Below are 27,794 nucleotides of genomic sequence, written 5' to 3' on the forward strand. Positions count from 1 at the left end.
AATGACTTTCTAGTCAGTCGATTTTTAACAAATTCTGGGATCATTTATTTGTTTGTTTGTTACAAAATATTTTGTCTAGTCAACGAGGTGAGACATTTTAAGTGTGAAGAAAATCCATAAAAACAAGAAAATATATTAAAATAAATTGAAATAATTAAAGTATGAAACTCATCCAAGGATCTGCGGTGGTCTGTTCGGTAGAGCATCTGACAACCATGTGGGAATCAGGGTTCGATTCTCGGAATTGGTTGGAATGTTTCCAGCTTTGTCCCTACATAAATGGATTGTCTTGCTGTTCTTACCAACAAAACATTTTACAATAGTTCAGCTTATTGTCGTTTGAGTAATTGTCTAGTCAACGAGGTGAGACATTTTAAAGAGAGACATTCAGATATTCAAACGTGCCACCGTAAACAATGGGAAGGTGGACTGGTGACTGAATTCTTGTCCACCTAGACTTTGTCAATACATTAGCTGCTTACAACGAACCAAGAACTTTCTTTACTTAATTCTCATTGTTCACACAAAAAAATACATGTTGCAGCTGAGATACAAAACAAACTTTTTTTCTCATTTAAGTCCTAGTTGCCCTCATATTTTATTTTCAAGAAATCGTGTTTATTTTCAAGGCATTCACTTTGAAAGACGGGTGTATTTGGAATACTGTGCTTTTTTCCGTGCTGCATGGGAATAATAATTCAAATTATTATTATTATTAGTAGTAGTATTGTCGCAAATCAACTACCTTAACCTGGTGCCAATAACACCTATTCAACTGGCCAAAGATTGACATGTGAAATCATACTTTTACATCTATTATGTGTCTGTCTTCATGGCACGATTTATACCTCTCCCCAATGGAGAGTGCACAACGTAGCACTAATGATGGGCAAAGTTTGAGTTGATGAGTTTTCTGAGTTAGCCCACCCCATTTTGAAATGGTCCTTGTTCTTAACAAATTTCCCAAGAAATGGCAAATGCAATGAACATATTACACCTGCTTGCCTTGTTACACATGACAAACTGAGTCAGTTAGGCCTGAGACAATAATTGAGTAGTGCGTTCATTTAATCATAGAACTGCCCCTATGCTTTAGAAGCTTCTTGCAGGATGATCTACCCAAGAAAATCTTTAAAAAATGCTCACCAACACATATGCAAAACTTGTTCACCAACACACACATGCAAAGAAAGTCCCTGCACACATATATTTTATTTTACGGTAGTCTATTGTAGATCAATGTGCAAAACCAGGTTAATTTAAAATATTTGAAACGTCAATAGTATATTTACAACCTTCCCTTTCTTAAAATTAAGTTATAATATGGACAATTATTAAAAATTTGAGAAAAATAGCTATGATAGTATGTATACTATCATGAGGGGAGGAAATGAAATTTTCTTTCCCCAGTTGGGAAAGAAAATTCAGAGGGAAGAAATTCCCTGCTCCCCTCCCCCTTTCAATTTGAACATTACCAATATGAAATTCATATTTGCATGTGCCCTCTTAATTCTTCCCTCTTTATATTTCTTCTTGACATCTATAAGATGTCATCTATTGAAACCTAAGTAACCTACCAAACCACTGTTGTCAAAGAAATACACACATTGGAGATATATATTTTATCTTTATTAACAGGTAGTGCATATCTTTAAGAAGTCCATATCACTTTATAGAGGGACCACAAGCAAAAGAACCTTTGGTCAAAAGGTGCATCTTAGTGCACCTTCTCCTTCATCCATTACGCTCGGGCCATAAGGAAGCATGTTCTATTCTGCCTCTCTACTGCACATGGGAGTACAATGCACACGAGTCATGGGTCTGAACAGATTCTTTTGCATGTGGTTTTAACTGTACACACTTTTTCATAAAGAAAAAAAAACTGACCTCCTTATCAACAAACATTCCAACACGTACTAGTAGGGGTGTGCAGGACAATTTTTTTGGTCGGAATGGGAAATTTGTTTAATCCCGACTTTCAGGATGGCAAAAAATTGCAATGTTCGAAATTTCCAAACAGTGTGGATATCTCGAGTTCTACACACCATTTTCCCCTTAAGTGATTGTTTTCGCATTTCCAAGAAGTTTGAGACAATTAAAATCCTGAAAGCCTCGACAATTAGCCACTTTTAAACATGACGATTTGGAATTTCCTAACTGTTCAGGATCCCAAAAAGTTGGGAAATAATTTCCTGAAGTTGGAATCAGGATGGGAAATGTTTTGCCTGATCCTGGTACAGACTTTTCAGGATTCCATGCACCCCTACCTACTAGTTAAGTTATGGATCATTATGCTGATAATATATCACTCGCAAATCCAAATGTTCTGTACTAATGAAATGGCTAATGCTTTCCATGTTCTCTTTGCTAATTTGTTCACAATTTATCAAACCGAAGTGATACATTGAATTATCTGAAGACAGCAACAAAATTACATGTTCATACAGGAACCCTTCACAGCAGAAAATAATAACAAGCTTCAACCTTGAGAAGATGTTTCTCAGGAAAATAGCTTTCCAAAATTGACTTCGAAGCCCAACATAGCCCAAGAGCATATCTTCTAAAGCAGGGCTCGAGAAGAGAGCCGAGTACCAATGCAGGGAGAAGATACTGTCCTCCGACTTAGTTCCAGTGAGATATAAGAACTTTAAGCGTTTTAAAGGTGGATACGCTATTTGGTTACCATCAGCGATTCCGTACTTGTTTCGAATGAGTCCTAGCCATGTGAGATTAGGACACATTGTTATAATAAGCCCAACATCCACTACCGAAACACCATTAAGCCTCAGCATTTGTAACTTGCTTCCATGTTTCTTGAGAATTGGAAGAATACCTCTCTCAAAGAAGTGTTCACTGCATTCGCCAACTGGTAGGATGTCATACACAGAGAAGCATTTCAGTTGTCGCAAATTCAACAATGGAAGTAGGGCCCCGGGGGAAGTTGCCTCCCTGATCACGACCTCCACAACATCAATGCAAGGGCATAAAATCAATGCCTCTGCGATGATGAACGACTGCGGTAAATCGGAGTAACTTGTATGGGCATCAAAAATGAACTGAACGTTATGTAGCCTGTAGTGTGGCACGTTGGGACGACTTTCTTCATAAATTTTATGCAGAGCTTTCACAACGTCTGCATGGTAGAACATTTTTAGGTGAGGACATCGGTCAAGTATGTGATGAATGTTACACACAGTAAGTTTCAAATCACTGACACGAAGTTCTTGCAAAGCGTTCCCTTGGAATCCAATTCCTGCATCTGGATTCATGAAGTTGTATTTCTTGTAGAGTATGCTGTAAGAAAGCAGTATCGTTGTATTAAACTCAAAAAATTAAAATGTACTAGTTACCTGAAGTGTACTGACAGCTAGTTTTATGTATGTGTGTATGAATTCAATACTAATGTGAGAGTTGGGTGAAACTTTGTTATGCTTTGGAAACTTATGCTATCATTCCCAATTGACTTGGAGTTACCTTCCTGTTATGTGGAATGCACTGGAAAAACATAGCCCTTTGTCTGTCATGAGCGTTGGTGGAGATTGTACAATGACAATCTGTCCAGCTAACAGACAATCCAGACAATGTTGCAGGAAGGAACTCCAAGTCTGCACTTAATATGCAAGTTGCTTGTCTTATCAATAGTGCTAAATCCTTGAGAATCAAGCAGCAAAATACAGCTCAACCAATTGGTAATGGATTATTGGTGGATATTACAGAAAAAATTCACTAAGCTGTCTCCTGTAATTTCAAGTTAATTTTACATTAATAAGTCAGTATAATTTGTCAGGTTTTAATTAAATTGATGGTTTGCAAATAAATTTACTAAAATTTTGTTACTCATTATGGTCGCAAAACAAATGCTTCTGTAAGAGTCACAAGTTTTTACTTAAATGTATTGGTGGCCTAAAATTATAAAGGCTTTTGTTCTAAAAAAAAAATAATTTGGATAGAAATGAGTTTGGTGGTGGTAAGAGTAAATACAAGTATAACTTAGTAATAATACAGTAACACCTCATTAATCCAGACTAATGGGGGGATAAGTTGACCAGTTTAACGAAAGTCCGGATTAACTGAAATTACCTAAAACAACAGTAGAAAGTGCATTAAAACTAAGTTTATAGCAACAAAACACGTTTATTATGGTGTATTTAAAGGGCATAGGGCTAAATACACTCACTATACAGTACAGTACAAAGTCTGCGGAAAAAGAATTTCATCAGTGGTTGACTGCCTTTTCTTTGGGAAGTTCTCTTGTTGACTTCTAGCCACATTTAAAACCTTGCATTCTGGTTTTTTTATTGAGGGGGGGGCTTTTGTCTGTCCGGATTAAGCAAAGTCTGGCTTATCAGGGTCTGGATTAACGAGGCTTTACTGTAGTTGTTGTTTCTATTAATATATTTTATGCCAATGGCCTCGCCACCTCTATAAAAAATTTTGGTGGCACCCCTTGACAACGAACTAACTTATTGTAAACCAATTGTACTTTGTACATGCATACCAAGGAAGATAGGACAGCAAATATTCAGAAAATGATTTACGGTTCATGCTGTTATCATAGATTATCCTAATTTAATTATCAGGTAAATCTTAAAACACAATATGGAAAATGTTCACAGGTTGGTGAACAAACAAACAAGTACACACATATTTTGCTCACAACGTTATTTGGTTTGATTTTGTTATTTGGCTTCGTTTTTCTGCCACTTTTGGCTAACTGCTACGACGAGACTGAGTGATTATATGATGAAATTGATGAAGGGACACTTACAAAACTGCACAGGCCAGGATTCGAACCTGGGTCCCCCTGGCATGATAGCATGCTGTGATTACCACTCCACTGAGGTCAGCACAATGTTATTTGGTTATGTACATTGTGACGGGTAGGTTTTTGCCAAACAAAAACATGAAGCAATCCCACCGACTTACTTGGCAAACCACACCTGTTTGGGTATCCCAACCACTTTCAGCTTCTGATCAACATACATTTGATATTGATACAGAAAATCACAGTTAAAGTCCACTACTTGGAATCTCCTTCTGAGGGAGATCAACTCGTCCATTGGGATACTCTTGTGCAACGTCTGAACACACAGGTACTTGACTTTCTGGAAGAGAGTAAACACGATATCTGTAGCTTTTCAGCCAGGATCATAAAGAAAGAAGTCCCAAGACTTGGAGGTGAACTGCAGATGTCCATCCTAAAGAGACAATTCCTACGGAAAAATTAGAAAGCAGTTCGGCAATCCACCTCTTCAACAAGTTTGACCATCTACCTTATGAAGAAATTGAACCATTGTAGTATTGGAAGTAGTCTGAGCATATTTAGGCCTCTTAGGATGTCCTGTACTGCCGTGTGGTCTAAGGTGTCATGGGACATGTGCTGATTTGAGTCTCCTTGCGGGAAGCGTAACAACTTTTCTCTTGAGATCATGAGGAAACTGGGGAGCTAGAATGAGTAGTGTCACCCAGTCATGGAAACCTACGGCAACGACTGGGGGTTCGTCATGCTGACCACAGGGCCCCCCGTAACTGAGTGGATGATCATCCATCTCTGCTGAGGCATGTGGGAGTGAGGCTGCCAGTTGGTAGGTAGGCATTGGCCCTCAAGGGCTGTTGCGCCATGTGTTATTATTAACATTTGAGATAATGTGATCAATTGTATCCAAATAACATCTTTTTTACTCAGGCTTCACAAATTTATATATCAGATATTCATTCATACATCATCAGAATATCCTTATAATCTGTTACTCTCGAAACGGTTACTGGATAATTTGAAATTCAGATAATTATCAAGATTTCCAATCCATAATTGGAAATAATTATAGTATATTTACCTTGTGAGGAGTCTAAACAGCTAAATATTTAATAATTGCAGCATGCAACCCTGAAGCACTTTACGTTTTTTCTTCTAAAAGAATTTGTTTCATTGAACCTTGAGAGCAATTTCAAGTTTTGTAGTATTATGTGTGTGTGTATGTGCACCCGTGTGCTTTGCACCATGCCAAGAAGGCATATAGGTGGTGTGAAGTTAGGGCCCCCACACTTCCTTTATTATGGACGAGGGTGATGTGATCAGCACCATGACTCTGGCTGCCTTTATCTCCCAGAGTTTCCTCCAGGTACCCACTATATACGATGCTGGGTGCATGCCGGAGCTGCTTGAACAGGTGGAGAAAATCCCGGTTCTCCCACGCCATGGATGGAACCTGGGTCTCCCCCCCCCCCCAATGGTAGTCAGATGCCCCAACGACTGAGCTACCGTGGCTCAATGTAGTATATTTTCATAAAATTTTTGCATCCTCCTTCATGAAATTTTAGAATTTTACTGCATGATCTACCTTGAAATTCCTGTATGCACAGCTTTGAAGGGGGGGGGGTACATTTTTTTTCTTTGTCTTTTTAAACACTGATAAACAAAATGTTTGTTTTATATCCATGTCATGCTCGTATAAGTTAATCAGGAATTATAATGTACCTTTGCTGGGACCCCTTGATTACAAGACTACAAAACTCATTAAATTAGGCACACACAGGAGATGTACAGTCAACGGCAAAGATAATGGTAGGCAAATTGTCAACCACTATTTTCATTACTTTTTTTATTCTACATTCTGTGTTGTTTTAAGGAATGAAACTAGGTTAGTTTGAATCAGGCATTGTTCTCTGCTTATTGACGTCTTTATTTCAATTCATTGTCATCACATTGTGTAATACAGACCGAATGAAAATGGTGGTGGACATTTCGCCTACTGTTTCTTTCGCCGTTGGGTGTACTACGTAGAAGTTTCAACAAAAAATGCACTTGCAGAGATGATTCCACACAGGTAAAACAGTGCCAGCGAAAAAGCAAACAAGGCCAGGTCGGCTCGGTAGCTCAGTGGTAGAGCAATGGCATGGTATGCCAGAGACCACGGTTCAAGTCCTGGTTGAGCCTGCATTTTTCGCTGAAACTTCTACGTAACAATGTTAACAGTATTACCCATTGGTAAATAAATGATATATTATGATTACAATTCATCCCAATCCAATGTACATTGTTGTATTGTACAATCTTAATCTGGGATCAGAGAATGTGTTATTCGGGGTTCACCAGTGCTGGTGAGAAATCAAAGCCACTGAGAGGGAAGCAGAAGGAAGAAGTGACTTGCAGCCAAAGTTTATTTAATGATATTGGTCAGAGGAAACTGAAAGATTCCATTAGATACAGTCATTGTCAACTAATTTAAACCAGATTTTATATTTGTCAGTAATCCTAGACAGAATCGAACTACTAGGTAATACTCTCTATGATTATGAAATAATTTATATATTACTAATAAATTTCAAGCATACATATTCATTAACACATAAAGTTTAAATAACCTGAAAGCTATTTAGGAGTAAAATTGTTGGGATCAGGGCATCTACTAATTTACCGGTCCACACGTTCATGAATGTTGAGAACCCCTGACCTAGATAAGATAACATATAATGGAACTTGAAATAATTTTTCATTGCTTATTAGAGCATTCTACAGAATTGAAACCATGCACTATGGATGATTCAATGTCAGAGTTCCAAGTGTGTTATATGATGACTTTAGCACTCCCCAAAGCTGGCCAGTCTCTCAGCCTGGACTCCGAAAAATCTAGTTTTTGATCCAACTTGAGTTTTATATATCCATGAAGATGCATCATTATTCTCTCAAATGCTTTCCTTATACATAATCAAATAGTAATAATTGCAAATGCATTTCTGTTTCACGTTAAGTTAAATTCACTTATGCCATCAACTCCAAATAGGAAATATATCGTTTCAAAGTGTGTAATATATTTAGTAACATTTGTGACAGAAATTAATTCTTAGATATGACAAGAATGTTTTCACAAAGACGATTTGTATTTATGATCTTTCAGTAATTGAAGTGAACAACTGTAGTTAAATAATAATGAATTACCATTAGTTAAACATTAATGTATGATAACACATGGCGAAACAGCCCTTCAGGTCCATTGCCTGCCTACCAACTACCAGCCTCACTGCAACATGCCTCACCAGAGGTGGGTGAGGTTACGCTTCCCACCAGGAGACTCGAACCAGTGTGTCTCTTGTATCCCGAGCCCAATGCCTGATGCCTTAGACTACGCGGCCTGGTAAAAAAGCATTAAAACAGTGCAACAAAAACACCTATTTGATATGGAGACAATACAGGAACCGCTTAGAATGTAAATAATAATAATAAAGCTATTTATATTAAAAGTTTTAATGTTGCTAATACTTTGGATTGATTTAGGGTCTCCCATTAGGCATCATGGTAACATCGTTACCTTGTAATCAAGAAGTCCCAGGTTCAATACCCGGTGGAGGCACATTGCGCAGTGGTTTGGACCTGCTTTAAAGTAGGTCCAGTCCTGATTAGCCTACATGTGCATAAAGTGGACTTACAACAAAAAAATCGAATTCAATATTTTGGATTGGAAAAATCAATGATACAATGTATGATTTTTTTTACACAAATAACTTTATTAAAAGATACCTGTATAGTTGTGTACAAATCGACATTTCAAACAATTGGTTTTAATAAACTGTTCAATACTTACAATCTCTTCCATTCCGACTAGAACACAGTTTTTTACTCCTAATAAAACCAAGTCATTTTTCAATGATAGAAGGGAAATGACATTTTCATAAGAAAGGCCATCGCAACTAAACACACTGAATAGTTTCAAATTGTTAAGTAAATTATCTCTAAACAAAGATGAAAAAACTTCACTATCTACTGGAAGGCAACCTAGAAGAACATCTTGCAAGGAGGGGCTTGATAAAAGTGCTTCGTACCAACTGTTCAGGAAGATATTGCGCTCAGAAACAGCTGCAAACAAATACAAAAACTTCAACTCTTTTAGAGGCACACACCGTGTTTCTCCAATCACACATGCACCATATATGTTACGCATAAGGGCCAGCCATCTTAGATTTGGGCACAGCGTCAAAATAAAACCTACATCTACCATTGACATGCCGTTTAATCTTAGAACTCTCAAACACTCACCATACTTCTTTATAAGTGGAACAACCTCTGTCTCAAAATAGTGTTCCCCAGACATTTCAACAGGTAAAATATGACAAATTGAAAGGTTCTGTATATTTTTCAGGTTCAAAAGAGGCTTTAGTGCATTGGGAGATATTCTTTCTTTTATGGTAACATCCACCATTCTCATGAAGGGACACAGTCTTACTACAGCTGTCAAAGTTTCTTCCGTGGAGAAATTAGTATCAAGTGTTAGTTCAATGTTCTGTAAATTAAAACTTGGGAGATTGTCTGGGTTTTCTTTGTAAATTTTATAAAGTGCACTAGCAACATTTTTGTGGCACAGTATTTGTAGCTGAACGCAGTTGTAGAGTATTGAGCAAATATCATCCAAGGTTAGCTGAAGTCCCGTGACACGCAATTCTTGCATCCAAGACAGATTGCTAATTTCTATGTCTGGTCTAGTGACATTGTGTTTCTTGGACAGTATTCTGCAAAGAATATTAACAAGTATGTAGTAGGTCAATACTAAAAAGAGAAGAAAGAAGTTAAATGATTTAATATTCTTTTGAAATTAATTTTGTCAAATGAATATGTATCTTTACACTTACACATAAAATGAATTGAGTGAATTGTTTACAGTACTCAAAAAAATTCTTGCATATTTTGAAAACATGATAGATATCATATGTATTCCTGACAACAGTTTTGAGCAAGGACAGAAACCATTGCATGCCATGGCCAACCTATTCACCTGACCTCAACCGCATTGAAAATGCATGGACACTCCCAAAGACAGCTATCACCATTCATCCCAACCCACCACAGACCCTACAACAGCTCACTAATGCCAGTATGGGAGTATGTTCCTCAGAATAAAATGAGCAACCTTGTGCAAAGCATGCTACATCGTGTAGAGGTGCATACATGGTCGGGGAGAGACAATTGACTCCTGAGGACCAGAAACGATGCCGTTGAGATTGCTATCACTCATTTTGCACCTCAGTTGTTTAGGTTTGTTTTGTAATAATGCTACTGTATACTTCTCCCCTCTTGTTTTGTGCAGAACACCTCACATTTGCTTTCAAATAAAGATTTTTGCTTCCTGCCTCATTTCCTGGCATATTGTATGTACTATAACTATATTACATTCCATTCTGTAAATATCAAATTATGCAACCAGTTTTTTGAGCACTGTAATTGTAAGTGACCTAACTTGTATGTAATATAACAATTGGATTAAAGCATCACTTGTAAAATTTTTAATGGTGACCGTTTCAAAACCCAAACATTTTGAAAATTACTTCCACATCTTTATATGGAATATATAGTGAATTCTTACTTTGCAAACCAACCCTGCTTTTGAATGCCCATCATCCTGAGCTTTTGGTCGACGTATGGCTCATGTTGATAAAGAAAGTCACAATCGAAATCCACAACACTGTACATTTGTTTGAGTTCAATCAGTGCCTCTACAGGTACTGTATCGCCTAGGATCTGGATGCCTTGCAGTAGTGTTTTTACAGATATTATATCACCTACGATCTGGACACAGAGGCACTGAAGATTCTGGAAGGAGAATGGAAAGGGATTGACTGCATCAAAAGAGAGAATACAAAGGAATATGGTTGTCCACAATGCAACTAAACTAGACATATTGTACGTATAAAGACTCTTGCTTTATATTTCAATTATGCTGCTTCACTCTATGCCAATGCCTGTGCTGTGCCATCTCAGCAGAGAGAGTAACATCTCTGCTGTTTCCTGGCTTTTGAGATCAGACCCTGCTGCTAATGCTTTACAGTAGCTCCCCCAATTGACCTCATGATGCTGGGTCAACACTAAAATTTTGGAGCTCCAAATGGTGATCAAGCTTGTAACTGTTCCCACCATTTGATTCCCAGCTTTACCATCCCTGTCAGTGGAAAAGAATGAGACCGACTGAGTGAATGGAACATGTTTAAACATTACGAGAAAAGTGACCAGTTCACGTAACTGGCCTTTTGTCGAGTGGAAGTGCAGGGTTTGATTGCGAGTTGGCACCAGGAGGAGGGAAATATTTCCCAGTAGTGTTGGGCGTAACATGGACAAGTGAAGTGCTCTTGCTGTTGTGTCCAATGTGCAAATTAACAGGGGAGGGGGGACATCAACTAAAGGTTAAAAGATTAAAAATCAGTAACTTACGTGTGTGAGGATGAGATTTGTCGAACTACGTTTCGAAGGTTATACTACCTCCTTCTCCAGGTTGAAGCGATGTTTTCAGACACCTGACATGGTGCCTCGTCGAGAAAGTGTTGGTTGAGGTCAAAAGGTATATGCTGATCGGTGCTTGGGGTAGGCGAATGCACGGTGTCAGCTCATGCTTGGAGAAGGAAAACTCCTCCCCTCTGGCCTTTCCCCAACTGGGGCTCGTGAGTCACCAATCCAAGGTGAATTCAACTTCCACCTCGGCTGCTTTCCTAACCTCAGGGGTGACATGGAAGCCCATCTTGGCTCTATTCCCGGTGGCTTTATCCCATTTTTTAAAAAAGTTTATCCAGCCGTCTTCCAAGTTTCCGTCATCCCTATTGAGTTTTTTCCAATTATCCGTGCATATATAGGCTGCCTCATACACATTCCTATCCAATTTATTGTTAATTTTCTTGATGACTTCTCTTTTGGCGATCTTATGCAGGTTAACTAATACATGTTCAGATAATCCTGTCTTGGGTATACCCTCCTTTACATCTTTATCGTGCTCACTATATTATGAGGGGGGGAAAGGGATTCCCCTCATTTTTATCTCTGGCAGGGGTGTTTTTATCCCCCTCAAAGAAAATGAGATTGAAACCATAGAGTATGCCAGAGGTTCCCAAATTTCTTCGTTTCACGGCACCCTTAGTGTTTCAAGATTTTTTTGCAGTGCCCAAATCAGAATGTAAGCCTAACTAAGACTTGCAACGCTCAGTTAGTGTGGTTAGGTTACTTGCCTCAAGTAAAAAAAAAAACACATATCTCAAATTGAGGAACATTTTATGTAAAAAATTCTAAAAATCATGTATCGACTAACAAGTGTAATTTCAGTGAAAATAATGGAACATTTCGCAGTACCCTTGTAAGCCAGCCACAGCGCCCCACGGCACCACGATGCACACTTTGGGATCCGCTGGAGTATACCATTTCTCTAATATGTAGCAAACACAATTGAATCCATTAAGTCATCAAAAATTTCCCTGCCAAAAAATATGCAGCCTTGTGGATTAAATAATATATTCTGAAGCTCATCAAACTTACCAAGCAGGCTGTTTCCACTGAAGTTTTCATGGCATGGTGCTGATTTTTTACAGGTATTGAAGTGTTCACAAGAAACTTGTAGGCAGGTTAGATGGACATTTCGAACTTGGTAATGGAAATTTGTTCAAGTTTTCGGTGTTAGTAGTTCAATATGTCTTTTTGTGTATGAGTTTGGATTTTCTTAGAATGTAAATACACTAAATGTTTCTACTTCACGTGTAAATGAATAAAAATTTAATGACCTGCTGTTCAAAGGTATAGTGTTGCTTAGAACCGCAAGGCAATACTAACTGGTAACATACACAAATTTGCACCCCCCTAAAAAAGAACTACCTCCCAAAATGAGATCACAAATACACCACTGAGTGGGCACTCCCCCCAAAAGCAAAAAGCTTAATTCGCACAGTGGTTGTGTCACCATAGAACACAACCAAGATACTGGGAAAAGAGGATGTACCAACATCAGAGATTTGTAAATGTTACGGGCAGTGTGTGGAGCAGATGTATTTTGTAGGGTGCATGCCTTAAGGGGCCAAACCATGCAAGTGGAAACAGATGGAATCTATATTCTGGGATGCTGATGGTATCCTACTGCTAGATTGGCTCCCACATGGCGAAAATATCAACGGTGGCAGCTACCGAGACCTTATCCATCATCTTTGTCAGAGACTTCAGCAAGGGGGCCCGGGAATGGGCCAAACATGTCTTTCTTTATACAATAATGCCAGGCCACACACATCTTCACATACTAGGGCAAAACTACAGGAACTCAGGTGTACCATCATCAAACATTCTCCATACTTGCCAGACCTTGCACCCTCTACACCTTGTTTGGCAGCATGAAAGAGCGAATACATGGTCAATTATTCACTAATACCGAATTCTTACAGGAGACTGTTTGCTTCTGGTCGTACCACACTAAAAGACTAGTTCCGTCAGGCACTTACGAAGTTTCATGACAGCATGCCTAAAAATCTCAAGTCGCTACATCAAAATCATGTCCAAATGAGGCAAGTCTCGTTCTTTCCAACTGACGCAAGTAAATGAGATAAGAGAATAAATAGAAAGCCACAGGAACTCTGACTATACACTATGCAGCATGGAGATGAATTATTTTGTCCCTTCAAGTACATTTGCATATAACTGTCACTGTCAAAATACCATGAAATTTTATACAAGTCAGGAGATAAGTGGATTCTACTCCCAAGTTTTATGACATATGAGACTACTTTCCAACTTCCAGGATAAGCTGTAAAATTAATAAAAGATAAACATAAAAATGTGAAGATATACAAAATGTACATGCACCTCTCTTTTTCTTCAAATGTACCTTGTTGTATATTATAAGTGTCTGAGCACATTGGCGTAACTTGTCAGGGGCATACGGGCACTTGCTACTTACAAATCTTAAGGCTTATAAAAATTTACAAGTTTTCGGTATTTTTGTTAACCTCTTGGGCCCTGAGGAACAAAGAAATAAAGAGTAATTTTTATGATTTCTCAAATGTAAGTTATTAAGCAAAATAGTCCTGGATGCTATTTTTATAGGATGGACAAATTTCAGCTTCTGTGCCCCTCCCCCATAGTTAAGCCCCAAGTTAGATTCTGACCCAAAGTTAGGCCCCAAGTTTCGCACATGCCTGGAAGGAGATACGACTACGTGGAAAAGTAGCAAAAGGTTATTAAGAACTTTCCTATCTATCTTCATTTTTTTCTTGTCTGGTTATGAATTTTATATTTCACCCAAAGTTTAAAAAAAATGCCTCCAAATTGAAAATGAACCTTATCCTTCTTTACCTCATTCCAGTTACAAATTCTAAAAAAAAGATCTTCAACATGGAAGGCTGCTAAGACAGTTAATAGGACATCAATGTATGTTAACACAAAACTTTGGACTTCAAGTCAGCATGTTTTACATTGCGTATTCAGGTGAACAGCACATGCTTGCAATGTCTGTCTATGCATTCATCACTACATCCAAATGAAAAATAATAAGAAAAAAAGAATTAGCACGGTATGGGAAAGCATCTATTGGAATTTAACATCAAGAAACAAAAAACTTACCCTGCATCTTCTCTTAACAATCTCAAGGTATTTTGCATTCCAAGTTATAAATGCCCAACGGACTGTTGGGGTTAAGAACACCCTCCAGGAATCTTTCCATTTTGTCCCAAATTTTCCAATAGAAAATGTTGCTGCAGTGATTGCATGTATGTATAAATCCTCCACAATAACAGCAGCTACAATATGTACAATACAATTTACAGTAAGTATTGTAAAAATATTGACAATAGTATTTTAAGAGAAAGAATTTTCTATTTCACATCATCTAGAATTATGGTAATCCTTTGATATCTTTTTTCAATAATCAAATAAATTTAAAAAATTGAAACATGGCTGAATTGCTCAAAATGTTGATGTAGGCAAGAGTTTAAAATACATTGAAATCTACCATGAATTACAACAGTAACAGTCTTAACTAATATTATTTGTAAAATGGTTTTAGCTACACAACTTACAAAAATTAAAGTTCTGTAACATGGGACCCTTTGCAATAATGCTTTACCATCAGATGACAGAATTTTTATTGGCAATACCTGGCCAGTACAACTTGCTTCATTTTACTGTACATGATTCTATTTATTTAATAATTATTGAAAATATTCCATATACAGCACAGATGGTCATTATACACTGAAATTGAGTACAATAAAAAAATATAAATAAAAAATTAAAAAATGACAAAATAACACAAAAATGAGCAAATATTAACAAGAATAAGTACAAGATAGTACTATATTATATTATTTACAAGTATTTCTTCTGATAGAAGATTGAAAGACATACTCTGCGGAAATTATATCAATACTTGATGAGAGGTCATATTGTGTGGAAAATCTGTAGAAGAAAGATATTTTCTGAATTTCTAGACCTACCATGCTAAAGGTCCTGGGTTCGATCCCCGGCCGGTTCAAATCCGGGAACTTTCTAACATTATAAGCGGCCCCGGCACCCACCCAGCATCGAATAACATGGGTACCTGGGGAAACCCTGGGGGGTAAAGGCAGTCAGGGGTGTGATGCTGATCACATCACCCCCCCCCTCACGACCGGATCAAGAAAGTGTGGGGCGTTACCCCCACACCCCCTATACACCTTCATGGCATGGTGCTATGCACAGGGGAGCACTTTACTTTTTTACTTTTACTAGTGTTGGTGTTCTGATGTAAAATAAGTGTGTGTTGGGCGCATAGGTACTCGAAAATGGAATTCCTGAAGGAGTGTGTTGTAGCGGATTTTACCATTGACAATTTTGTATAAATAACTGAAATCATTCTGCAAACGGCGCTGATATACAGTCTGTAAGTTTAGAAAAGATGAGAGATGTGGAGATGAAAAATTGCACAATGAGGAAACCCTGTAACAAACTATAGCTACGAAAATATGAAGGACTGAATCAATCCTTGAGTGGGACACGCCATGAACCAGATGGGAGAGCAGTATTCTATTATTGGGGAAATTAATGATTTGAAGTATAAGGTGAGGGCTGAGATGTCACTAATTTCAGTGAAATGATACAGAAAACCTAAGAGACGCATGGTCTTTTTTGTGGTGCCTATAATATGTTCCTCAAGTGTGAGCTTTTGGTCGAAAACAATGCCCAGGTCTTTGTGAGAAGATACTACTGTGATGTTACTGCCAGGGATGGAGTATGATGACTTTAATAGGTTCTTTTTGAGAGAGAGAGTGAGAGTGGTAATGTAAGGTTCTCTTCCCTCTTTGCAGTATATCTTTAATTGTTCGTATGATAATGGGGTAACAGATACAGAACTCCACCAGTATGTGAACCCAATACTGAACATGTTTCCGTGGTCCGTACTTGTAACGTGAATACTGAAATCCGACAATTCCTAATTTTCTGGCAATTTCTATATTTTTCATAAAAATCTCGGTAACGATTAGACATACCAGAAACACATTTCTTAAAATTTACAGGAGAAAAGACGAAAAAGTACTTACGGAATTTAGTTCTTGTGGACTTTCTGAAGCTGGGAAAAGTGTTTTTTTTCTAATTGTGCAAGTTTTTAAGTCTGTAAATAAGGTATTTTTCGACATTCATGTATCTCCATTGCACGGTAGCTCATGCCACCATTACCATCGACTACGTGAATCAAATGTTCTGTGAGTTCGATTACGTAATCCCCTGTCAGTGTTGCAAATACGCATTAGTTTTACAAGATGATGTGTGAGCGGGATTTTTTTTTCAATTTAATTTTCTGTTTGCCTAACCTAACCTAACCTTCCGTGAATGGTTTGTGGATTAAAACAATCATTTTTCGGTTAATAAGTGTTCGTGTAACAACCACGCGGTAGTTTTACAAGATGACATGTGAGCATTTTTTTTTCCAATTCAATTTTCTGTTTGCCTAACCTAACCTTCCGTAAATGGTTTGTGGATCAATTTTCGCTTAAAAACCTTTTGTTACTAGTTTGTGCGGCATTTATCGGTTCATAAGTTTGGAAACACTGCATATCAGCTGACAATAGACAACGTGAGTCCAAATTTGGCCGCCAATTAGCAACGACCAATAAATACTTATAATGTTAAAAATAACGCTTTTTTCATTGAAAAAAAGTAATCCCTAGTTGAAAAATGTTCTGCTATGCATATGAGGTAAGTAGAAATAAATTTTATTTCAAAATAAACGAGTTACATGTGTTTCCGGTATATCTAACTGGTACCAGAATATCCCCTTTTACCTAAAATTGGACCCAGATTTCCCTGAACAAAAAGGAAATTTCTCTTCATGCAGCAATACTGCCTCTGCCTGGCTAGGGCAAAGAGAGATGGCGGGCTTAATATATCTACAACCCAATAAAAAATCTCTTCTAACACATGATACAGACAACAGTGGTTATGATGTAGCAGAAGGAAGTTGCTACTTACGGACATGGTCTAATGGACCACAATCACTTTTGTAATCCCAGGCATCATTTACACTGTAGTATGTAGATATCTGCTTCACACAGATTTCATAAAGAGAATCTGGTCCTGTGTGTGCAGGCATCCTTTTAATATTTCATTGAGGCTTGGTCAGGTTCAATAAATAATCTGCAGTGTGGAAATCACTTGTTAGGTTTGATACTAACAGTACATTACATTATCATCAACTAAGTTTTGGAATGAACATACATAAATTTTATCACATGTGTATCAGTTTGAAAATATAAAATACAATTCTTTCTTGGAATGAACAGCATGTTGAAATTATTATTATTTCCTTAAAAACAGCATTCATTGAGTACATGTGGATAATGTAAACGGACTTGCAATTTTGTAAAAAAGAACTGATATATTTAATTTCAACAACATATTTCATAAATGATTCCCTGTCAAATATATTATTAATATCCAAGAAACACACGTACAGTATGCAGAAATTACTATTTTACTCGAAGAAATCACTCTGTCCTTTCATACGTAATTTTGGACACCTTATGATACACTGGTCATTCGATTTTTCAAACGCTGTAATGAAATACGATAAACATAACAATCTTGTAATTTTTTTTATATTTGAATATCTGGTATCATTTATCTTACTCTAGATTATGTGTCACGCTATTTAACTTAACCCTTTCTCTTCTTGAGGTGATAGCAGATGCAAGTACTATTTTAATCTCTGATGTAGGATGATTACTGGGACCCCACTCGCTTTGAGTGAAAAGGGATGGACGTTATGTCAATGATCGTAGTTACCGTACCATGAAAAAAAGAAAGAAAGTAGTACACAGGGGGAGGAATTGATGTGAAAATTTTTATAATAACGTTCGGGGCAGAAGAAATAACCACTTTCAATACGATCATAAGAATTTCCCGACTACTTGCGATCCCGAAAAGTTGAAGTGGGTTCCCCACTTCAACTTTCCTCGATGACTATCATTTGTTACCAAGGCTGGGCGAGCCCCGGAGTTGCTTTATCCAGGGACAATGTCGGAAAAATTACCACCAGAGATCAAAAATCTTGGGAATCGAACTCCGCTTTTCCTGTGTGGTGGCTCCACGGTGGCTCTATTGACTGGACCTGCGTTCAATAAATAATAATACGTGTTTCTTCTTTACACCATGGTTGTCACAACCTTAGCGTTCTAGTTCTTATGATCTATATTTTCCATTCTCTAGAAGTTGTTTTATCTTGCAGTTTATCTTTTAACAAAAGTAGAATTCGTGTGTTGTGAATTATTGCAACTTCAATTCATTGAAAGTTTATTGACTTTTGTATCCTTCTGCTCAGGGTCAGCGGAAATTAATTGAATTGAATAGACAGTGTTGAATGGTTCTGAAAGCCAGGGCATTCACATTGTATAGATTAAAATCAGAGTAGTTAACAGCTGATGGGTTGAATTGTAAAAAGGTTTGTAATTGCTATTTATTGATGTTTTTATTTGGATAAAATGTGTTGAAATGAACTGTAAATTATATTGACATATCGTATTTTGTATGCTGTTTGTGTTCTGTGCGAAACATATTTATATTTACTTTTTTTTGCGTAGGTTGCTAAACTGATGTGATGCCATATCTCAAATCGCCTGCTACTTTGTACAGTTTAGCTGTGAGGCAATTAGCATCATACTTAATTAAAAAATATGGTACGTGTTCACACGTAATTAACGAGGAGTCTGGACCACTGGATGATTTGCGTAAGTACACGAGGTAAAATTTAAAAAAAATAATTTCATGACTTATTTCCAATTCAGTTGGCGGACAAACCTGCAGTGTTTTTAAAGTGGCTCCAATACCCCTTTCCAGGCAGTGCACAATATTTCTACATTTTCCTTGCAAAACTTTGTCCCATACCGCTGCCTAGTGAAGGGGCAGAAAATGCTTTCAGCCATGTCAGTGTATTATAATATATATATTTCAGCAACTTTTCAGAACGATTTTAGACCTTGTATCTTTCCTTATAGCCATTGTTATCTAGTTAATCATTGCGATTAATTAAGTGATATTTATTTATTTAATTTGTTGTTTGGTCTCAATATAAGTAGGAAAGGTAACATTATCGTATGAGGGAAACGGATTCCTTCAAATTTACAGGAGAAAGTACTTGCGGAAATCATTTTCTTTAGCGTTGTGGAAGTTCCTGAATGTAGATTTGATCCATTTTAATGTGAATGCGTGTTGTTTTCTGCGAAAATCTCTGTCTGACACGCTGTTTCTGCTCCCGCCATTTGCTTTCGGCACGAGAGAGCAATATTCCGTGTGTTAAGATGATGCAACCCCATAGCCAGTGTTTCAGCCTCGCCATGTTTTCACTAGAACATGACGTGTCGAGTATTTTTTTTTTTAACTATGCTTGCCTAATCTAACTTAACCTAACCTTAACGGAAAATGGTTATTGGGGCTAACGTCAATGGTTATTGGGGCTAACATGAATGTTTTTTGGGGCTAACATGAATGGTTTTTGGGCTAACGTCAATGGTTTGTGGGGCTAACGTCAATGGTTTGTGAGGCTAACGTCAATGGTTTGCGACGTATTAGCATAATTTCAAATCTGGGTACGAAAGTAGATATTTTCCAGTGAACGAGGTTGCAACACTGCATAAATCGACAATACACTCTCAGAACGCCCCCTAAACCAGCATGCTATCACGGCCATAATGTGTTACAGATTCGAAACAACAAGTAACAGTAAGTACTTGTAAATCTAAGAAACAGACATCGATATGCATTATTTTGCTTTAGGAAATGTTGCACATTCGAAAATAACACTTTAGCAATGTAAAGAAGTCCGAAATATATGATTCGTAGGTGTTTCCTTCATACGATAATAGTACCGAAAAAAGGGTAACAGTTTAGTATATCTGAGACATATTTATTCAATTTTACAGAAGAAACTACTTACGGAAATGAGTTTCTCCAAGGTTTACAACGTTCGTCGAGGTATTTTCTTTCATCGTGGAATATATTTGACCCGGAAATCATGTATTTTTCAAGAGAAATATCTCGCCGACGCACAATTGCCATTGCTTTCAGTTGCTTCCCCTACGATAACCGGATGCTGCGTATGTTTGATGATGTAAGCCCCTGTCAGTGTTTCCAACCCCCCCTTTTTTTTAACTATGCTTGCCCAACCAAACCTAACCTAACCTTATCGGAAATGGTTCGTGGGGCTATCCGTCAGCTACCGTGCATAATGGTTCGTGGGGCTATCCGTCAGCTACCCGTGTATAATGTATAATTTGCACATGTGACGAACACGATAGTATGTATTTTTCAGTGAAGAAGGTAGGAAACACTGCATACCCACAACTTGACTCAAGATGTGCCTGCCATATTGTGTGTTACGGAAGTGAAGAAAGGAATAAAAAAAAATCACTATGTGAAAAATTGTGTTTCTTTTCGTGTAAAAAGCATAATGGCACCTTGAACTATGTTCCGCAATACACAATTGGTAAGTACGAACCATTCGAAACACAAAATATTCGATTTTAATGTGTGTCTGATATACTAAACTGTTACCGAAAAAAGTGATTGGGAACTAATAGCTGATTCCTTTAGATTTTTGGCCACTGATTTCAGAAAAAGTATCAGATTTGTATGTAATTACATATTCTATTCGTTTCTAGGTATATACCTTAAACAGAAAAAGGTCAACGAATTATATAACTGACATGATTTTGCATAAGTTTTATGTTACATATTTTTACATATTTGCCAGGACATTACATGTTTTACATTTTTGCAAATTTACTTTTCATGTCATCTAAAATAACTGCCAAGTCGAAAGACAGGCTGAAGACAAAAAAAATGTAAGTGTTATTTATCGAAAGATGCTGGAGTTCCCCCCCCCCCTTTTTTTTCTGGTTATATACTAGGGGGCATCAAAAGTTTTGCCTGTTGAGGTATAATTTGTTTTTTATAATGGAAAGGTTGAAACTATGAACATATAGTTTGCCATTAGTGCAGGGCGCGAAATTTCCGGTCGCCATTGGCGACCAAAAGTTTTGGGCTGGCGACTAAAATTTCGTTGTTTCAAATGCGTGTCAAACATGCCTCAAGACTTCATCTTTTGAGAGAAACGGCAGAAGTTATAGAAGAAATTCTAAAACTCAGTGATATCCACACTATTAGATGGTTAGCCAGCAAAGGACGTACAGTAAGAGCTCTCTTGCAATCATGGAAAGCTGTTGTGACCTATCTTGAACAGGTGGCCCATGGAAAAGACAATGATGGCGCTAAAGCTAAGGGTTTGCTGAAAAGTTTGAAGCAATTTAAATTTGTTAAGCTTCTGTATTTCCTTTTGGATTTCTACAGGAAATTGAACCCTTTAAGCCTGGCACTATAAAATAAGAAATTTTGATTTCATCTCTGTAAATAAGAATTGAAGACTGTATTTCAGTTTTGGCTGACAGGAATCTAATGTTGGACCAAGCGAACAAGATTTCTTGTACCATGTATCCATTTCAGGGAAGATCAGGGATGTGCAGCTCACAAACATTGAAAATGGAGAGCAAGAGTTTCAGACTGTTAGAGGAAACTTAATTAACAATGCGAAGGTGTACATCACAGAAAGATTGCAATCTATATCAACAGATGCGATTGCATCTGTGCATGTTTTCAACACCTTGGGTTGGCCTCCTAAAGAAAATATTCTTCAGTTTGGGATAGAAGAAATAAAGAAGCTCTACATATACTTGAACCCGAGCCTTTATAATGAGAAAATGGAGTCCCTTGTCTGACTTTGAATCACGCGCTGGAAAAGATTCAGTGAGGAGTGTTCAGCAAGATTCGCCAATTTGCTCCAGATTTTGACTTTTTGTGCTGTTCTACCAGTGAGCACAGCTTCATGTGAGAGAGGTTTCAGCTGTCACAACAGACTAAAGACTACTTACAGGAACTCTCTGAAGACTGAGACACTGGATGATTTGCTCAGAGTTTCTGTAAACGGACCCCCCCCCCCCCCCTCCCTGTCAGAGTTTGACCCAGCAGCTGCGATTGATAAGTGGTACTTCAGTGCAGAACAACAGCGCTACACAACATTAATTCCTAACTTTTTAATAATTGCTCATATTTTTATTATTTATCAATATAAAATAGTGGCGAGCAAAGATTTTAGTCCGGCGATTGATTTCAAACTAGAAATTTCATGCCCTGCATTAGTGTCCTCTACTCTATGCTAGTAGTGCTGACCCATAGGACATGTGGCCTCCCCGATGGTGCAGTGGTAGCGTCGTCACCTTGTAATCAAGGGGTCCCGGGTTCGATACCCGGTGTAGGCACAAGTGGTTCGGATCCCACTTTAAACTGTAGGTCCAGTCCCGATTAGCCTTACTGTGCATTAAGTGGACTTAAAACAACAAAGTAAAGTGTTCCCCTGTGCATAGCACCATGCCATAAAGGCGTATAGGGGGTGTGGGGGTGATGTGATCAGCATCACGCCCCTGACTGCCTTTACTCCCCAGGGTTTCCCCCAGGTACCCATGTTATTCGACGCTGGGTGGGCGCCGGGGCTGCTTCCACCGTTAGAAAAGTTCCCGGATTTGAACCGGCCGGGGATTGAACCCGGGACCTTTAGCATGTTAGTCAGATGCGTTACCGACTGAGCCACCACGGCCAACAACAAATCAATCTATCAAATAACCATAGGACATGTGCACTGCATCAGAAATTTCAAGGAAGATGATGCATCTATTCTCTCGAATGGGCTCATCATCCCTGTGGCATTTGTACTTTAAGGCGAAGAGGGACAATTACGCACCAGGCATGAATTTATTCCAATATCGTTGGAATGAGCAATGCTACTAAAAAGATCTCCGCCAGAAATGAAGAGTATGAATTTCTCCCCATGTGGCAAGTGGAAGCGGTTTCCTAAGTTGATTATTAAGCCTTATACGATTTTTGAAAAATATGATGAATTAGTATTTACCGAATCCCATGTATTCCTTATGGGACATCAACTTCAAGTTACGGCTCATCAAATGGGAGTTTCGACTTTTCCTACTACTATGACATAGTTCAACGTGTCCTTTTTCTGTCCATGTACTTTTCTACCTCATCGGATGTTTGATATTCCCGAGAGAACGAATAAAATAATGGTCCCATAAGCCTAGTGCATTTCTCCTTGCTTCCTACGGCCATCCTGGCAGTGTTGCCAAACCTGATGTGCATAATAGAGCTAAATTTCACCATTAACATAGCTAAAGAGGACTTTCAAGGAGCTAGATTAACAAAGGCTGCATAAAGTGCCTACTAGGGTAATTTTAGTTGTCAAAGGGGTGCTGCTATTACCATTAGCTTTAAAGTGATGGTAATTTATTCTTAGTTTTCACCGCCTAGATTTGGCGGCATCACCCATCTCAATAATCCAATGATGTTAATATAAAATCTAAAATAAAGGGTTCCCGGATAACAAAATTATCATCTTCATCTTAGCCACAGCGCTATATATAAAAATACATGGGGAGGAAAGAAGAGGTGGGTGACGCAGCCTATAGCTATACGAATATCACGTCATGTGCAAAATGTACACTCATGTCAAAGGTTGGTATTTATGGGCCGGAGGCAGTGGTGGCATCATAGTGGGGCAGAGGGCGGGTGCCACAGTTCACAGTCATACGAGTGCACGAAAGAGCCAGATCTGGCTCCAAAAGAGCGAAGTTGGCAACAGTGATCAGCAGCTGCCCCAGCGAGAAAGACCTAGGGGAAATTGTCCCTCCTCGCCTTAATATTACATAAACATTTTGGGTCTAGTGATCATCTTACAATCAAGGGGTCCCAGATAGCATACCTAGTGTAGCTAGATAGTGGTTTGATCCCAATTTAAACCTCAGATCCAGTTACAATTTGTCTGTGCATGACGTGGACTAAAATAAACAAAACTTCACACATGATCTTTTAATCAGCGAATGTGCATTCCTGTAATTGTGCAATTATAAGTTGTATATTCTTGCTGGATTATTGAGTGTGTATTTAAGACATATCAAATACAAATATTCTTCTAGGTCACTCACTTTCAATTCTAAATCTATATTCTTGTTTTTGCATTAACACACAAGGTCGTACTTGCATAGCAAAGAAACTAACACACGCATGGATGTCCGCAGGATTTTTTTCCAGGGAGGGGCAAGGAAGGTTTTTTTCCAGGGGAACAAACAAGTCACATTTTCTCCCAAAAGAGTTTTGTTCCCTAAAAAAAAACATTGCTTAAATTTGAATTTATGGTGTTCATGCAATAATTAACACATATTATTGTGGCTAAAATGAAATTTTATATGTGAAATACATAATTTTTGGTTGACTTTCATTTTCCAGGGGGGTGGGCCTTGCCCCCTCCCCTTCCGGATGCCCATGAACACATGCACACTAGTATTAGTTCCAAGGATTTGAATGTGCATCTTTTTTTAAAAAATAGGCTATGTTTAATGTGCATTTTTAAAAAATAATGTGTGTGTGTGTGTGTGTGTGTATATATATATATATATATATATATCCAATACTGAGCCGGTTGTGCTATTGTCAAACATTTCAGGCTCTTTTAGAAACAACAGAGAAAAAATCGTTTCTATTTTATGTAACCCAAATGCCATTTAACATAAAGTGAAGATTTTTAGATTTAAAAATCTAATATTTTTCCTGTCTTGATTAATTTAATACTCTGTAAGAACATAAGAGTATATTTTGACCCTGAAATTTGGAAATTGTTTAAGAAACACATGAGTCATAGCTACTGATTTTACATGTAGTGTAAAAGTTTCAAAAATAATGTCCATGAGTTTTTATTGTATCATTGATTTCTTTCAGCTGCTGTGTTTGTAGAGGATTTGTTCGTTCATGCATTCTGTGCATCAAAAAGTGGAAGAAAATGGGAAAACGGATTGAAAGTGTTCCTGACCCCAAAGATCCGTTGGGCATGCATAAAATGGGACAAAGAGCTTGTGCAACTGGTACAGAAGAAATGTAAGGTATGTGTGTGTGTGTGTGTAAACGTTTCACAGCAGAACTTCATGGCCAGGGACTGAACATTGTTTTCCTCAAAGTCAAAACATTGATTGTGAATTTTTTTGCAGCTGGGACTATTTGTGTGTTTAAGCCACCTTTAGTGGCTAACCATGTTCAGAGGTTAAATCACTGAAAATTGCAGATTCGAGTCCTGGTAATTGTTCACCCCCAGTGTGGAAAACGACCAGAAAAACTGGTTCCCGAGGCAGTTGACAACATACATGGCAGTGCGATCAGTAACGTAACTAATTTGCTTATCAAAGTAATAGAGCTAAGTTAATTTTTGGAATATATTGTGTAGATTTGTTTGTCTTGAAAGGTGGTACGTGAATTGATGGAAACAGTTATATTTGAGGAGTGATTTGTAGTCACAAAATGGCATTAATTTGGAAAGAAAAGTAAAATAAAATAAATAAATAGCATGCATAACACAAGAAGAAACATCTCAATGTGATTCCGGATGTCACGTGTTGGATTGTGTACTAGAGTTTATTTTTCTGTTATTAGAACATAAATAGTATCCTGAGAGATATTTCATACAAAGGCGACAAAACACAAGTGTTGCTTGGAAGCGAGCAGTCGGTAATCAATGCAGCCTTTCATACTGTAGGGACACAAAGCTCTGACTTCACTGTTTCCTCAAGGATATTTTAGACCAAAGCGTCACGTGACAAGCAATATGGGGATTTCACACCAAAACGATCCTTTCGGTCCAAGGCAACTTTCAGACCGAAGTGACTCATGTTTCTTGGAAACGAGCCAATCAAGAGCAACGTTTCACATCGTAGCGGCATGACAGGCAGCACAGGCCAGTGTTCGGTTGGTGAAATCCTTAAGCGATAGGGTCATTCCATGCCAAATCAACAAAAAAAAGTGTCATTTCTGACCCGACCATCTCGGATTTTTCTGAAACTCTAATATTTGGTAGTCTTCATGAAGATATGAAATCCTGAGAAATGGTAGCTTCCTGTGTGGCGTAGTTATGGAGTTTTGGGGGCTCGAAAATACAAAAAATTGTTGATTTTTAGTCTGCGCTCTAGACTTTCATGGGTAATTGCTCTTACCCTAATTGACGTAGAGAGCTGGTTGTAGTCTTGTTTGAAAGGACATGAAATAAGCTTTCCAAGGGTGAATCACATCACTATATTTAGAATAAAATCTTTTCAAGGTCATCCACTTAGACCTTTGGACCTTGAACTTTTGAAGATGCATATCTGTGATTTCCTTGGAACCGAAATATATTGTTGACACAAGGTTACACTACAACATAACCAAATTTGAAGTTGGGATAATTAAAGAAAAACAATTTCATTAGTATAAGTGTATTTTTTCAGCCGGTCATTTCCAGTGGGAGTTTGCAACACTACACTCTTGCATTGCAGACTTGCTAATCTGCAATACTTCTAATTTGAGCTGACTTTTTTTAAGTAAGATACCTTGACCACCAGCATCTTGGAATCATCCAGATTAGAAAGCCTTGAAGATTTTGAGATGCATGGAAACCTTGACAGTCAACATTTTGAATTTAATAAGTATCACCTGGAAATTAACACCAAAGCAGGAACAAACAGTGGATATCCACAGACAGATCAACACTTGAAACATCAATGAAGCCTGCAGAATTCATAGAAATTCTAGTTGAAAAAATGTGCACCTGATCGGAAATTCTTTCATGCCAACAACTTTAATTTCTCAAGCATTTAAAAGAAACCATTCTTGATAGGCACTACATTGTACTTTGTGATATTGCAGAAAATTACTTCTGTGTGTTGCAAGATGCCTTGCAAGGTTTTCATTGGAACAATATTCAAGCAACAACAATACATCCATTCACTATTTATTATGGAAATCCCAATACTTCGACAATCATAAATGAAAATTTGATTGCCATATCAGATAGCATGATAAAGCATTAGTTCACTTACTCCAGAAAGTACTTATTGAAGGATAAATTTGGTTTTGACAACCTGGTCAAGATATTTTACTTTTCTGATGGAGCAGCAGCACACTACAAAAATCGCAAAAACTTCATCAACGTTGCCTACCATGAGGATGATTTTTCTATGTTGTGTGACCGATTTGCTAAAGTTAATTCCATTCCAGGAATCAAAAAGTTTCATGCAGTCCTTCCTTTTACAAAAGATGTCATACATATGAAATGTTATTCTGCATGTGATGAATTTATAGAACATCGTTTCATAATATGTTAAAATGCCTTAGAATTCACAGATATTACTGGATATTTCACTTGTGTATATAATAACAACTGGTAGCTAGTGTGTGTTCATAAAGTATCTGAATACACTGGTGATTTACAAATTAACTTTCTTCAACCTCACGGACCATCAGGATCATTTTTATGTCCTCATTTGGTTTAACTGGACATTTGTTGGGTCCCAACGTGCAATGTTCTAACAAAAGTGGATCCTCCCACTGCTACAAGAAGAATGTACACTTGAACAATGGACGAAAGCCAGCTTGTGATGCAAAGTCAATGAATACTGAA

At 37.7% G+C, this 27,794-nt stretch overlaps 2 protein-coding genes across 8 annotated transcripts in view; one reads left to right on the top strand and one right to left on the bottom strand.

Annotated features, from left to right (window-relative positions):
* The window catches only part of LOC146004304 (uncharacterized), a 68,513-nt gene that overhangs the window by 26,709 nt on the left and 14,010 nt on the right, over window positions 1-27,794 (top strand). The window contains exons 1-3 of one of the 2 annotated variants that reach the window (XM_083143039.1): window positions 18,411-18,701; window positions 18,841-18,987; window positions 25,091-25,251. In XM_083143039.1, coding sequence (XP_082999165.1) covers window positions 18,858-18,987; window positions 25,091-25,251 — 291 coding nt within the window. In that variant the 5' untranslated portion in view covers window positions 18,411-18,701; window positions 18,841-18,857. Of the gene's footprint in view, window positions 1-18,410; window positions 18,702-18,840; window positions 18,988-25,090; window positions 25,252-27,794 lie in introns of those variants that run through there. The other variant, XM_083143040.1, reaches the window with a different exon arrangement.
* LOC146004302 (uncharacterized) lies at window positions 1,628-17,988 on the bottom strand. Of its 6 annotated transcripts, none has more exons than XM_083143035.1 (5): window positions 17,923-17,988; window positions 17,234-17,398; window positions 14,351-14,526; window positions 10,356-10,582; window positions 1,628-3,294 (listed from the first exon to the last, which is right to left on the bottom strand). In XM_083143035.1, exons 2-5 carry the CDS (start codon window positions 17,352-17,354, stop codon window positions 2,280-2,282), a joined length of 1,539 nt encoding a protein of 512 aa, XP_082999161.1. In that variant the 5' UTR covers window positions 17,355-17,398; window positions 17,923-17,988; the 3' UTR covers window positions 1,628-2,279. The 6 variants fall into 6 exon arrangements, with proteins under 6 accessions (XP_082999161.1, XP_082999158.1, XP_082999159.1 ...); XM_083143032.1 differs by lacking the exon at window positions 17,923-17,988 and adding an exon at window positions 17,716-17,755; XM_083143033.1 differs by lacking the exon at window positions 17,923-17,988 and adding an exon at window positions 17,732-17,750.

Source organism: Lepisma saccharinum, chromosome 21 (assembly GCF_977018435.1).
Source record: "Lepisma saccharinum chromosome 21, izLepSacc3.1, whole genome shotgun sequence".
Classification (NCBI taxonomy): domain Eukaryota; kingdom Metazoa; phylum Arthropoda; class Insecta; order Zygentoma; family Lepismatidae; genus Lepisma; species Lepisma saccharinum.

Bases quoted from the DNA above. Each gene is read 5' to 3' on its own strand.
- LOC146004302 (XM_083143035.1), bottom strand. From the start codon at position 17,354: ATGCCTGCACACACAGGACCAGATTCTCTTTATGAAATCTGTGTGAAG. The intron at 14,527-17,233 runs GTAAGTAGCAAC...TACATATTGTAG, and splicing joins TGGTCCATTAGACCATGTCC to CTGCTGTTATTGTGGAGGAT. The intron at 3,295-10,355 runs GTAAGAATTCAC...GCTTTCTTACAG, and splicing joins AAGCAGGGTTGGTTTGCAAA to CATACTCTACAAGAAATACA.